This window comes from Geotrypetes seraphini, chromosome 16 (assembly GCF_902459505.1).
Source record: "Geotrypetes seraphini chromosome 16, aGeoSer1.1, whole genome shotgun sequence".
NCBI classification, from domain to species: domain Eukaryota; kingdom Metazoa; phylum Chordata; class Amphibia; order Gymnophiona; family Dermophiidae; genus Geotrypetes; species Geotrypetes seraphini.
Genome location: NC_047099.1, coordinates 47,582,046 through 47,593,744, shown reverse-complemented (window position 1 = coordinate 47,593,744; position 11,699 = coordinate 47,582,046). Strand labels below are relative to the sequence as shown.

At 40.9% G+C, this 11,699-nt stretch overlaps 1 protein-coding gene across 2 annotated transcripts in view; it reads right to left on the bottom strand.

Annotated features, from left to right (window-relative positions):
* The window catches only part of DNMT1 (DNA methyltransferase 1), a 42,523-nt gene that overhangs the window by 20,299 nt on the left and 10,525 nt on the right, over positions 1–11,699 (bottom strand). Inside the window, exons 3-9 of one of the 2 annotated variants that reach the window (XM_033923092.1) lie at positions 5,576–5,683; positions 4,682–4,904; positions 4,337–4,400; positions 2,715–2,805; positions 2,109–2,155; positions 1,595–1,646; positions 288–371 (exon numbers count right to left, since the gene is read on the bottom strand). In XM_033923092.1, the coding sequence (XP_033778983.1) occupies positions 288–371; positions 1,595–1,646; positions 2,109–2,155; positions 2,715–2,805; positions 4,337–4,400; positions 4,682–4,904; positions 5,576–5,683 (669 nt within the window). Of the gene's footprint in view, positions 1–287; positions 372–1,594; positions 1,647–2,108; positions 2,156–2,714; positions 2,806–4,336; positions 4,401–4,657; positions 4,905–5,575; positions 5,684–11,699 lie in introns of both variants that reach the window. The other variant, XM_033923091.1, reaches the window with a different exon arrangement.

Sequence of the window (11,699 nt, the reverse complement as noted above, 5' to 3'; positions counted from 1 at the left end):
GGAAGGCTGGGGCAAAAGCAGGGCAGGCAAATCGGGGCTGAGCAGAGCAGGCGAGTCGGTACACGATCGGTTTTTGCTTAGTGAATCTAGCCCTTAATTTCCAAATTTGTCATGCTCTGTGCCCATTATTTGTTCTATGGAGTTTCCCTGTTTCGCTCTGGCTTCAAGAACACCATAGATATTGTGCCCTGCTAATTAATGATGAATTTAATGTAGAACTTTGTGTCGATCAGCAGACGCTGCTTTCCTATCTACACTGTACGTTGCTAAAGATTAGGCCTACTTACAGCATCATCAGGATCTCCCTGGAAGTATTTGAGATCAGGGTCATCCAGATATTGGCTGCAATCCATGCACTTTGGTGGGGTTGTCTGCCAAGAGGTAGAAGAAAAGAGAAATTAAGCAGCCGTGCCATCAATCTTGTCCAAAATGCCCATCGGTCAACATCTTTCCTGCATTCAGCATGCTTGCAATCACCTGCCTCACATGAATATAATTTTACATGTCTACTTTTTCTTATCATATCCTAAATATACAATATATTTTTAAGAGGATACTTTTTTTTTAACTGAACTTAATACATTTTTTGATTACTGTTCAAAAGTAATACCATTTCTATTTATGTAAAATTATCTTAAAAATTTCTTACTCACTTACATCTAAGTGGCTTACAAGATACAGTCATAATATTAGGATATACATACAATAGCATACAAAAAATTGAATTCATTCACTTAAACACCTCCACATACAATGATGCCAATGTCTCCACAAAATATTTATTAAAGAGAACTGAAATAATTACAAAGAATAATTTAGAGTCAACATAACCAAGCACTGCTTAATACCAATAAAGTGCAGGAACAAACTCCAGGAACAGTTCTCTCAGCAGAAAAAAAGGTATTTGTCAAACTTATTCTGTAACACCAAAAGTGAGGTACCTGGACTCATACCTCATCCTTTAATACGCAAAAACTCCCAAATCCCACCCTGAATATCTCCCAACCCAAGCCCCCACCCCAAACCTTGCCTGTTCTTACATCCTAGTACCACCATTCTGAAAACAAATTAACACCTGGCTTCTTGCCTTAGGAGAGATTGTGCAAACCAACATAAAAGTCCCAAATATAGAGAAACGTTCTTGCTCCCTAAGATTCCCAAAATACATTACTGCATGGAATTTGTTTCTCCAGTACAAAAAAAAGATGGAGGCTGATCGTGCAACCAGTGCTTCAAAATGTATTTCTTCCCCACTATGTAAGCTTTGACCAAAAACATCTTCTTGCCACCGGCTCCTGCCCCAAATGATATGAATTTATTAAATAAAATCCCTATTGCTGAGACATTCAAAGTATTGCCTAGAACCCACTGTAAATAAGTTACTATAACCACCAAAAGAGTATATATTCTCCTGCATTGCCACATACCGCAATAAAAACAATATCTGAGTTACATTTAAGACAAGTTGAGGTGGCCACGTTTTGTTTTTTTTTGACATGGCTATTTAAGCTCTGTCCCACTATGTGGTTTTATATAAACCCCACATCAAACTCTGCAGTGCAAGAATTTAGTCAATTTAAGCCAGACAATCTACCTTGGCAGGCTGCACCATTTTAACTTTCGAAAGTTCATCATTTATCTGAGACCTGGAGAGAAGACAAGCAGGGTTAGAATACATTCTCATTGAAGGGGTTAGGTTGCTAAGTATGCTGGGAGCTTGCAGACAGGCCAGTGCAGAGCCCAGCTCCTTCTAGCAAAGTTAATCTTCTCATATGTTGTATGTACACTCAAAGCTGGAGGATCTGATGAGGAAGAACACATGATGGGTGTACTATCAGCGGGAAGGTTCAACGCCTGGCCATCCCAAACCAAATACAATAGAGCGAGGACAGGACTTCGATAGCAGTGGTTCTTATCCAAGACCTTAGAATACATTCAGCTGGTGTCACACATTTATTTGTGGATATTCTGAATGACACAAATTTCCACTGACTGCAGTGCAAGCAAATTCATTGCGCATATCTTGAAAAACCAGACTAACTGGGTGTGTCCTGAGGATTTGGTGCAAGCCACAGAAGCCCGACCTCTATTTTTAATGGCCGTCTTACCCTTCATTTTCTTTGGCTTCAACTTTAATTCGCTTTTCATCTTGTTCCTTAAAAAGAAGGGTACAGAAAGTGCCAGTGTGATCATTCTCTACAAAGCATGATAAACAAAAACCTTCTAACACATGCTAGTCAATTAGCATCAACCCTGACTCCTGCATTTAGGACAGCATGCACTTCCAGCTCAGCTCCCTGTCCTTATTGCACAAAGAATACTCCAGGATTAAATATGCTAACAATATCCATTCATATTCAAAACTTAATCCTGGAGTTAACATTACTCAGGACAGGTTCCCTCCAGCATTAGTTATTGCCGAAACAAGATCAAGGACTGAAGCTCTCTCCCCCTTTGGGAGGGGGTAGGGAGACAGTAGTCATAACCCCAGATTAATGTGTGTGTGGGGGTCATTCTCTAATTTCATTCCAGTGTGCACACAAGCAGCACTGTTTTTGGAGTGTACATACTGTGTGAACATTAGTGTATGCACTGCAAGATGAGAAACTGTAATATACTAAACTGGCGTTAAAAGTGTGGAGAAGATTTAATTGTGTGTGCAGAGGTACACTAGATAGGAAACCCTCAGTTGTGCAGGGAAGGGAGCCAGATACCTTATCGGCTGTCTGTTCTTCCACCACCTCTTTTGTCTCACTTTCCACCTTGGCTTCTCCATTCACCTCCCCAGATTTGCGCTTGTTTGATCTACCAGGATAAACAAGGAAAGCAACAATACAACTACAGATATAATTCCTGGATACTGCAGAGTCAGTAGGCTAGAGCAGTGGTTCCCAACCCTGTCCTGGAGGGCCACCAGGCCAATTGGGTTTTCAGGCTAGCCCTAATGAATATGCATTGAGCAGATTTACATGCCTGTCACTTCCATTATATGCAAAACTCTCTCATGCATATTCATTAGGGCTAGCCTGAAAACCCGAGTGGCCTGGTTGGGAACCACTGCGCTAGAGAATACTCTTCAACTATTCACCAGCAGCTGTACCTGCAGGACTTTGAAACCCCTTTATTTGCATCAGACACCTTTAAAAAAATGTTTATATTGTTTAAACTTTACACCAGGACCTTAAAATATTAACATCCCACCCCCCTTTTATGAAGTCACGTTAGTGTCGCTGTTGGTTTTTTAAATCACCGGCTCCAATGCTCACAGAATTCCTATCAGCGTCGAAGCTTTTACCACCGCAGCCAGAGATTTAAAAAAAAGCCCTAACGCAGCTTCATAAAAGGGGTAAAGTTAGTAAAACTTGTGAGCTTGTACTACTTCCAATGGTTTGGGGTTTTTTAATATAATTATACATTTGTATTTTTAGATTATAATGATAAGATATGCAAGTGCTCTGATTAATTGTGTTTATTATGAATGTTGTACACTTGATGAAAGTTTTAAAAATGAATAAAGGAATTATAAAAAAATATATATATAATTTTATTTTTATTCAAATTTTAAACAAGCACTTCAACTTGAAAATGGATTAAAATTAAAATACAGGAAATCATGGATGGCTACCCCATCCAAAGAAATTTTAAAAGAAAACATAATATTCATTGTTTTGTCCACAATGATCCAAGACCTAAGCAAATAAAAATGAAAGGAAATTACAGAAATCATTTATCAGGACATAATAGAAGTAACTTCCGGCTGCCGGTTTGCTAAACTGTAGGAATCACCATTGGTCCTATGGTTACTCCCCCCCCCCTTCCTTGGCCACAATAAATTGTAACAACTGTTTGGGTTCAAAGAAATAGAAAACTTCCAATAGGTTTATATCACTGAAACACACATGAGGGAAGCCACTGGTTACCCTGGATCGGTAGAGTGGAATGTTGCTACTATTTGGGGGTTTTGCTAGGTATAGTGACCTGGATTGGCCACCGTTGAGGGTGGGCTACTGGTGTAGATGAACCATTAACCCAGTAAGGCCATTCTTATGGCTGGAAATCAGCACACAATATCTACAACCTACTCTTACTTATATGGGCAGGAACTGAACAGAGGTGGTAAAAATTTTGAATAGCAAGCAGATCCAAATTCATAAATGGGTAAACCAAAAGGAAATGTGATAGTGATAGATTTTTTTTATTCCTAGCCCTTCCACTGCTACATCTGGTTGACAGCCACAGTTGATTAATGTGTGTCTGTAGAAGCTGCTGAAAGTGTGCATAGAAAAAAACAACAACATACAGCACTGCAAAATACAGAAGCACGGGACGTACTGACCCTTTGGAAAACATGGACAGAATTGTTGGCTGTCTGCCAGAGCTTCGGGTAACCCTGGAGCCACCTGGTGATTTTGGAAACAAAAATTTACACATAATAGTGAACAAGACTGCAAGACCATGTGAAATAATACTAAATCTCTAGAAAGCATTACACAATTCTGCTAGAAAGCAGAGATCTTTCAAAGCAAAAGGAAATATCTTTCATGTTCTGAATTTTCCTTCTTATTCTCCTGGAGATCCCTAGCATCTTCTCTTCACTTCCCTAAATGTTCCAGGCCCACAGTGAACACGTTAAAACATCTATTACTTATAAAATTACTTTTATTCTCGGTGTTCTGCTTACTCCTCCTTCCTCTACGACTTTTGGAGCCTGGTGTCACTGCCTCCTCCTCCATTTCCACGGTACCATCATCTTCTCCATTGTGTCCATTTTTGCCAGAGTCCTCGTCACTGGTGTAAGTTCCATTCTCAGTGCAACCATTGGATTTCTGAGACAGGCTGCAGCCTCCATTGCCAACACAGAGTTCCTTGCCCAGCAGAGCGTTCACTTTTGTCAGGTAGCCCTCCTGGACAGAAACACGGTAAACGACAGTAGAGGACCTGGCTAGTTAAGATTCTTCCACTTGGGACAATTATGGAAAATTGGTAAGCTCATAAGGCAAATCTTAGCTCCCCAACCCCCCTCCCCCATCTTTCACCTGAATCTTCAATCCCTTCCTTACCACTGCCTTCCATATCAGTGCCCAGAAGATGCCACAGTGCTGCCCACTGGAGGCCATTTTGGGATACCTCTTCCTCCTCCTCTAATTCTCAGAAAGCACCACTAAATGCAACACCAAGGTCCCTTTCCATACCTAATCACCAAGCTTGCTAAGAGCTAATAATGCACATCCACTGAAACTAGTAAAGCTATTCCCAAATCATCAAGCTTCCCCCTAATCAAAGTTTTTTGAGTATTAATGCAGTTTATCCACCATTCTACAGCACATCCGGAGACAAGCCTAGTTAAAGTGACATCATAAAAAAGAACCCCACCTTAAGCATAAAGATTCCTTGACAAAATAAGAAATTCTAAAGACCCCCAGGCTGTATACTGGGGGGGTGGGGAGACAAGACCTCTGAGAATGCTTCTATTTAACCCCGATAAAAGCACACATGCCACTAAATCTAGAAAAGCAAGGTTTGGATTGCTGAAAGGGCAGGAAAAAAAAAAAGAAAAGAAGAGACTCATATTTACCTCAGAGAGTTCCTCTTTGTGAAATTTGTTCTCTAAGTCATCGAGTTGATTCTGTGCATCTGCTTGCAGGAAGCCATGCACTAGACTAAGCTTCTCCTTCACGCACTCCTGCGGACAAAACCAGGCCTTTACCTCCAACAACCCACAAGCACCACTTTCAAAGCAATCCAACAACAAAACACCATTATATTCAATGTCATCTATGGTATGATGATTTCTGCTGGTTTCTTAAAATCACATTAGTAGGGTAGACTTGCTGAGAAAAAAAAATAATAAATCTCCTAAAAGGTATTTGTTACAACTGTAACAAACTCAGTTCAACTGCTTTAAGAAGTAAAGGCCACCCAAAAATCATCAAAGAAGATTGCATTTCTTACGTGATTTAAGAAAGATGCAACGCTATACATAATGGCTACAATACCCATGATCTGCCAATAAGGTGAATTTAAGCTTACTTTTCTGAAATAGGCTGTTTATAGCTATTCTGCTTTAACTTCTTTTTTCAATTGTTTTATTTGTTCATTATGTTTTAGGGCTGCATTTTGATTAAAATCTATAAATCATGCTCAATCACGCAGTTAAATATATATTTTTTAAATTCAGTTTTGCCCCCACTGCAGCTCTTTGCAACTGAGCAAGTCACTTAGGCCCAGCACCTAATATTAGGCACCCAACTAATTGATCAACAAGCCCAATTAAGCTTTTTAACCAGCAATAATTGAAACTTAGGCACCTATCAAGAAAGAGTGATTCGTAGCAAGGTGCCTCTAAAAATTTAGGCAGCCTTCCAAAACATAGGCGCTAAGCGCCTTGTTACAGAATGGCTGCTCTTAAGCGCTCACATGGCCGCCTTTTACTTGTGCCTAGAGCTGGCCTATTTCTTGGGCCCCTCCAAAACAGGTGCTGCTCAGCGTGATTCACTAAACAGCAGCTAACTGTACTTTGAATTGCGCTGAATGGTGCCCATATTGGCGCTTCACTTTTGGGCGCTTCTTATAGAATTTGCCCCTTAATCCTCCATTGCCTAGTCATAAGAAGCTGCAGGGGAACTAAACATCACTTTAATCAAGTGATCAACTTATTTTAAAAAATAATAATAATGAATATTTTATTGTACACTTGTTTAAGATTTAAAATGAATAAAGAATTTAAAACAAAAAAATACTGAAAGGAATCGACAAAATAGAGCAGGAAAAACAGTTATTTACAATGTCCAATGTGGCACGGACTGAAGCTGAGGGGGGACAGGTCCAGGACAAATATCAGGAGGTTCTGTTTCACGGGAGTGGTGGACACTTGGAATGCTCTCCCAGAAGAGGTAATTGCGGAATTCACCATTCTAGGATTTAAGGGTAAACTAGATGCGCATCTCCTTATGAGAAGCTTAGAGTGATATGGAGACTAAAACTATGCTAGGGTAGACCTGGCGGGGCCTCCGCGTGCGCGGATTGCCGGACTTGATGGACTCGGGGTCTGATCTGGAGATGGCAATTCTTATGTTTGCTTATGTAATAGATGTTGAATTTTATGGAAAAATGTCATACCTGAATTTTCTTTCCTTTAGTAGCAACAGATGAATCCAGAGAAATGGGGGTTATTCATTTTATTTATTTATTTTAAAATTTTCTATACCGTCTTTAATCCAAAGCGGTTTACAAAACTGTTACATACATAAAATTTTAGTACAACTTAAAACAAAAAGGTGAAAACAGCAGGATTCAATTCTTCCAATAAATCGGCAGACAAGCAGGTGGAGGAATGCTCCTTGGTCAATTATTTCTCTTCACAAAGCAAAAGGAAAATTGCCATGCCTACACCATAAAAAATAAATTGGAAAATCAAACTCTACCGTGGACAACTGTAAATTTAGGAAACACCTAAAAACACATATGTTCCTAAAGTACTTAGGCAACTAACCTGCACAATCTCATTCCACAATAACTGATCCCTAGAGCTTTGTTAAATCCACTCAATCTGTAACATCTTTTAATTATTGTAAACCGCATAGAACTTCACGGTCCTGTGGTATATAAACTGTTATATTATTATTATTAAATCACCGACAAACAAAGCATCGCAAACTAAAACCATTTGAAAGCAAGAGCCGAACAGACATGAAAGTAGTCTGTGAAAGATGACCGGTTGGGACTCTGGATTCATCTGCTGTGACTAAAGGAAAGAAAATCAGGTAAGAATTTATCCTCTCAGTGTCAGCAGCCGATGAATCCAGAAACTTGTAGGATACAAGATAGGCATTGGACACTGTTGATGACAGCACAGGAACTCCAAAGGAAGCTTCCATCTGTGCTGCAACATCAAAATAATAATGCCTAGAAAAGTATGCAAAGAAGCCCAAGTTGCCGCTCCACTTCATCAAGAGAAAAAATTTTGTAACTCAGCCCAGGAAATTGACAAAGCCTGATCTGAATGAGCCTAAAGTCTTCCCAGTATTTGCATACTGGACAGCAGATACAGTGAAGCTATAACCAGAGGAAGGCTACTAAAATGGTGCGTGGTCTTCATCATAAGGCATATGGGGACAGACTTAAAGACCTCGATCTGTAGACTTTGGAGGAAAGGCAGGAGAGGGGAGATATGAGAGAGACGCTTAAATACCTATGTGGTATAAATGCACATGAGGCGAGTCTCTTTCATTTGAAAGGAAGCTCTGGAATGGGAGGGCATAGGATGAAGTTAAGAAGCGACAGGCTCAGGAGTAATCTAAGGAAATACTTTTTTAAAGAAAGGGTGGTAATTGTGTGGAACAGTCTCCCGGTAGAGGTGGTGGAGACAAAGACTGTCTGAATTCAAGAAGGTGTGGGATCTCGGAGAGGAAGAGATAATGGTTACTGCAGATGGCCTTTATCTGCCATCAGTTTTCTCAGTTTCTCATTTATCCAAATGAACAATAGTAGACTTGGAAGCCACCATACCCTTTTTGGAACCCAGGAAGAGAACAAAATAATGATCAGAATGTCAAAACTCATTAGTGGACTGCAAGTACTGAAGCAAAATGCAAGAAGCATCCAGGAAATAAAAAGAACTTAACTCATCTCTATAGTCTTCTTCCCAAAAAGATGAAGAAATACTGGCTGATTAAAGCAGATACCACTTTAGCAACAACAACAAAAAAAATATGGAACTGTATGAATTGTAACCCCTGCCTTTGAAAAATGGAGACATGTATATCTGCCTGAAGCACAGAAAAACTCTACTGGTCAATGAGAGAGCTACTAGAAAAACTGGTCTTGAGTGTAAGATCCTTTGGGGTAGCCTCTCTCAATGGCTCAAAAAGAAGCTCACTGAAGCGCCCTTAATGATAGATTCAAATTCCGATCAGGAAAAGAAGACCAAATGGGAGGGATTCACACCTTTTAAAAACCAAACATCTGGGTAAGAAGCCATTACTTGCCCTTGATAACATGCAAGGGCAACCTCTTGAACACAAAAAGAATGTAAGTCTTTCACGAGGTCATCTTGCAAAAAATGCAAAAGTGAGGCAAAGAAGCATGAAATGGAGAGATAGCCCATTGAGCACACCATGCCTCAAAAAGCTGCCAGACACAAGCACGTGCAGCTAACGTAGGGCACTTCTTCACCTGCAGCAAGATTGATATCATTTCATCAGATTAACCTGTCTCAACTTCTCAAGAGCCAAGCCAAAAGACCAAAGCAGAAGGAATCATCCATCAGGATCGGACCCTGATGGAGGAGCACTTGGGTGACAGGAATTTTGAATGGTTGATCTATCAGGAGTTGAACGAGGTCCACATTAATATGGCCTCCAGGGCCGCAAGAATCAATAGGCATCGGTGCTTGTAAAACTGAAGAAGCCCCAGGCCTATCACTGGCGAGGGAGTAAACACAAAGGAAAGACACCAACCCTTCAGAAGCGCTCTTTTCCTGTTGAAAAACCTGGGAACTTTGACATTGCAACTGACAACCATTAAATCTATCACTGAAGCACCCCACTTCTGGGTTAGAAACAGAAAGGCTTCGTTCAACAACCCCAATTCGTCCGAATCCAAAGAGTTATCTGCTGAGATAATCTGTTTGCACATCGAGTATTCCCACAATGTGAGCTCTGTGCATTTCTGCCTCCAAGGCAGGATTGCATGTGCCTCCCTATCTATTTATGTAGGTCATTGCTAACACGTTCACTGGAAGAACTCTCACCAGTTTTCCCTCCAAGAGGGCCTAAAAGGTCAGAAGCTCATTGCGTACCGCTCTGAACTCAAGGATGCTGATTGGGCACTGTGCCTGTTTCGTACCATTGACCCTGAGCGATGCAACTAAAGCAATGAGCCCCCACCCCATCAGACTCGTACATCAGACATGAGAATCTACTCTGGCAACACCATAGGCATTCCCTGTTCCAGATTACAGAACAAAGTCACCAATCCATACTGGTTCTCATTTGAGGAGTCCAATATAGACAGACGCTGTAATCTTGAGACACTGGTGATCAGCGGTAAAAGACTGCTGCAGATGTCTTGTGTGAGCTCTGGCCCTCGATCTGACCTCCAATGTTGCTGCCATAGAGCCTAGCACTTGGACATAATCCCAAGCACAAGCTTGGGGAGATTGCAGTAGCATATTAATTGATTCTGAATTTGTCTCATCTGAGGCCTAGCAAGAACACTTTGTCCTGAGCAATGTTAAAAAGACCTCCCAAATACTTGAGAGCCTGGATAGGCGAGAGGTTACTTTTGGGGAAATTGATGATATTTATTATTATTATTGAACCGCAAGGTAATGGCGGAATAGAAATCCCTAATGTAATGTAATGTAATTATTATTAAGATTTTATATACCGCCTATCAAGGTTATCTAAGCGTTTTTTTACAATCAGGTACTCAAGCATTTTCCCTCTATGTCCCAGTGGGCTCACAATCTATCTAACATACCTGGGGCTATGGAGGATTAAGTGACTTGCCCAGGGTCACAAGGAGCAGCACAGGGTTTGAACCCACAACCCCAGGGTGCTGAGGCTGTAGATCCAACCACTGCGCCAACTGCAAAAGAGATTATCTTGGTTGTGATTTAATAGCTCTCCTAGGCTGAAGAAGCTCTTATGAGCCAGTTATCTAGATAAGGAAGTACTCTGATCCCTTCTTTCCTCAGAGAAGCAGCTACTCTCACCATGATTTTGGAAAAGATGCGAGAAGCCATAGCAAGACCAAAATGCATCGCCTGAAATTGAAAGTGCTGACCAAGAATAGTGAAGTGTTGATGCTGAGACCAGATTGGGATATGCAAACATAAGAAATTCTCCAGATTGGGAGATCCAAACAATAGAAATTCTCCCAGCTGAACTGCTGCCATAACAGACCACAGGATTTCCACGCAAAAAAGTCTGATCCTCAGAAAACTGTTGACTTTCTACAGGTCAAGAACCCGGCTGCAAGTTCCTCCCTTTTTGGCACTATGAAGTAAATTGAATGCTGACCCTGACCTTGATCCTCCGCAGGAACTTGGATTACCACTCCTAAGTCTAGCAAGGAACAAAGAATGGAAGCTACCACTTGCTTCTTGCAAAAAGCGGTGCACAAGGACTCCAAGAAAAAAAATCTACAACAGGAGAGAAAAACTAATTTGTAGCATTCTTGAATAATTTCTAAGACCCATTCATCTGTTATAATCTTGGTCCACTCCTCATAAAAATGGAACAGCTGTCCCCCCAATCTGCAGCGAGGAGCAAGCTGGTACTCATCACTTGAGAGGCCCGAGGGGGCAAAAGATCTGGTAGTTTAACCAGAAGTTAACCTGTCGGTATGAAAGGATTGCTTCTTTTGAAACCTGGACTTCAGTTGAAAAAACTATTTACCCGGGTGATAACGTTTGTTAGCCCTACAACGGAGACGAGCCTGAGAAGATGTTAAGGATCTTTCAGGTTTTACCAGATGTTGTTGAGATGCAACATCTGCTGCCCAGTGGTACAACCAAAGTAAACACATTTCTTTGGCAAAGGATCTTATGAGGTCATACAAAGAATCTGCTAATCAGACAGTCTCCATGTCAGGAAATTCAGGAAGGAGTTGCATAACTGAATCCATGCAAGAATCCGCCACTCACTGTACCCAAGACAAACTCTAGCTGCATACAACTACAAATCGCAGCCTGC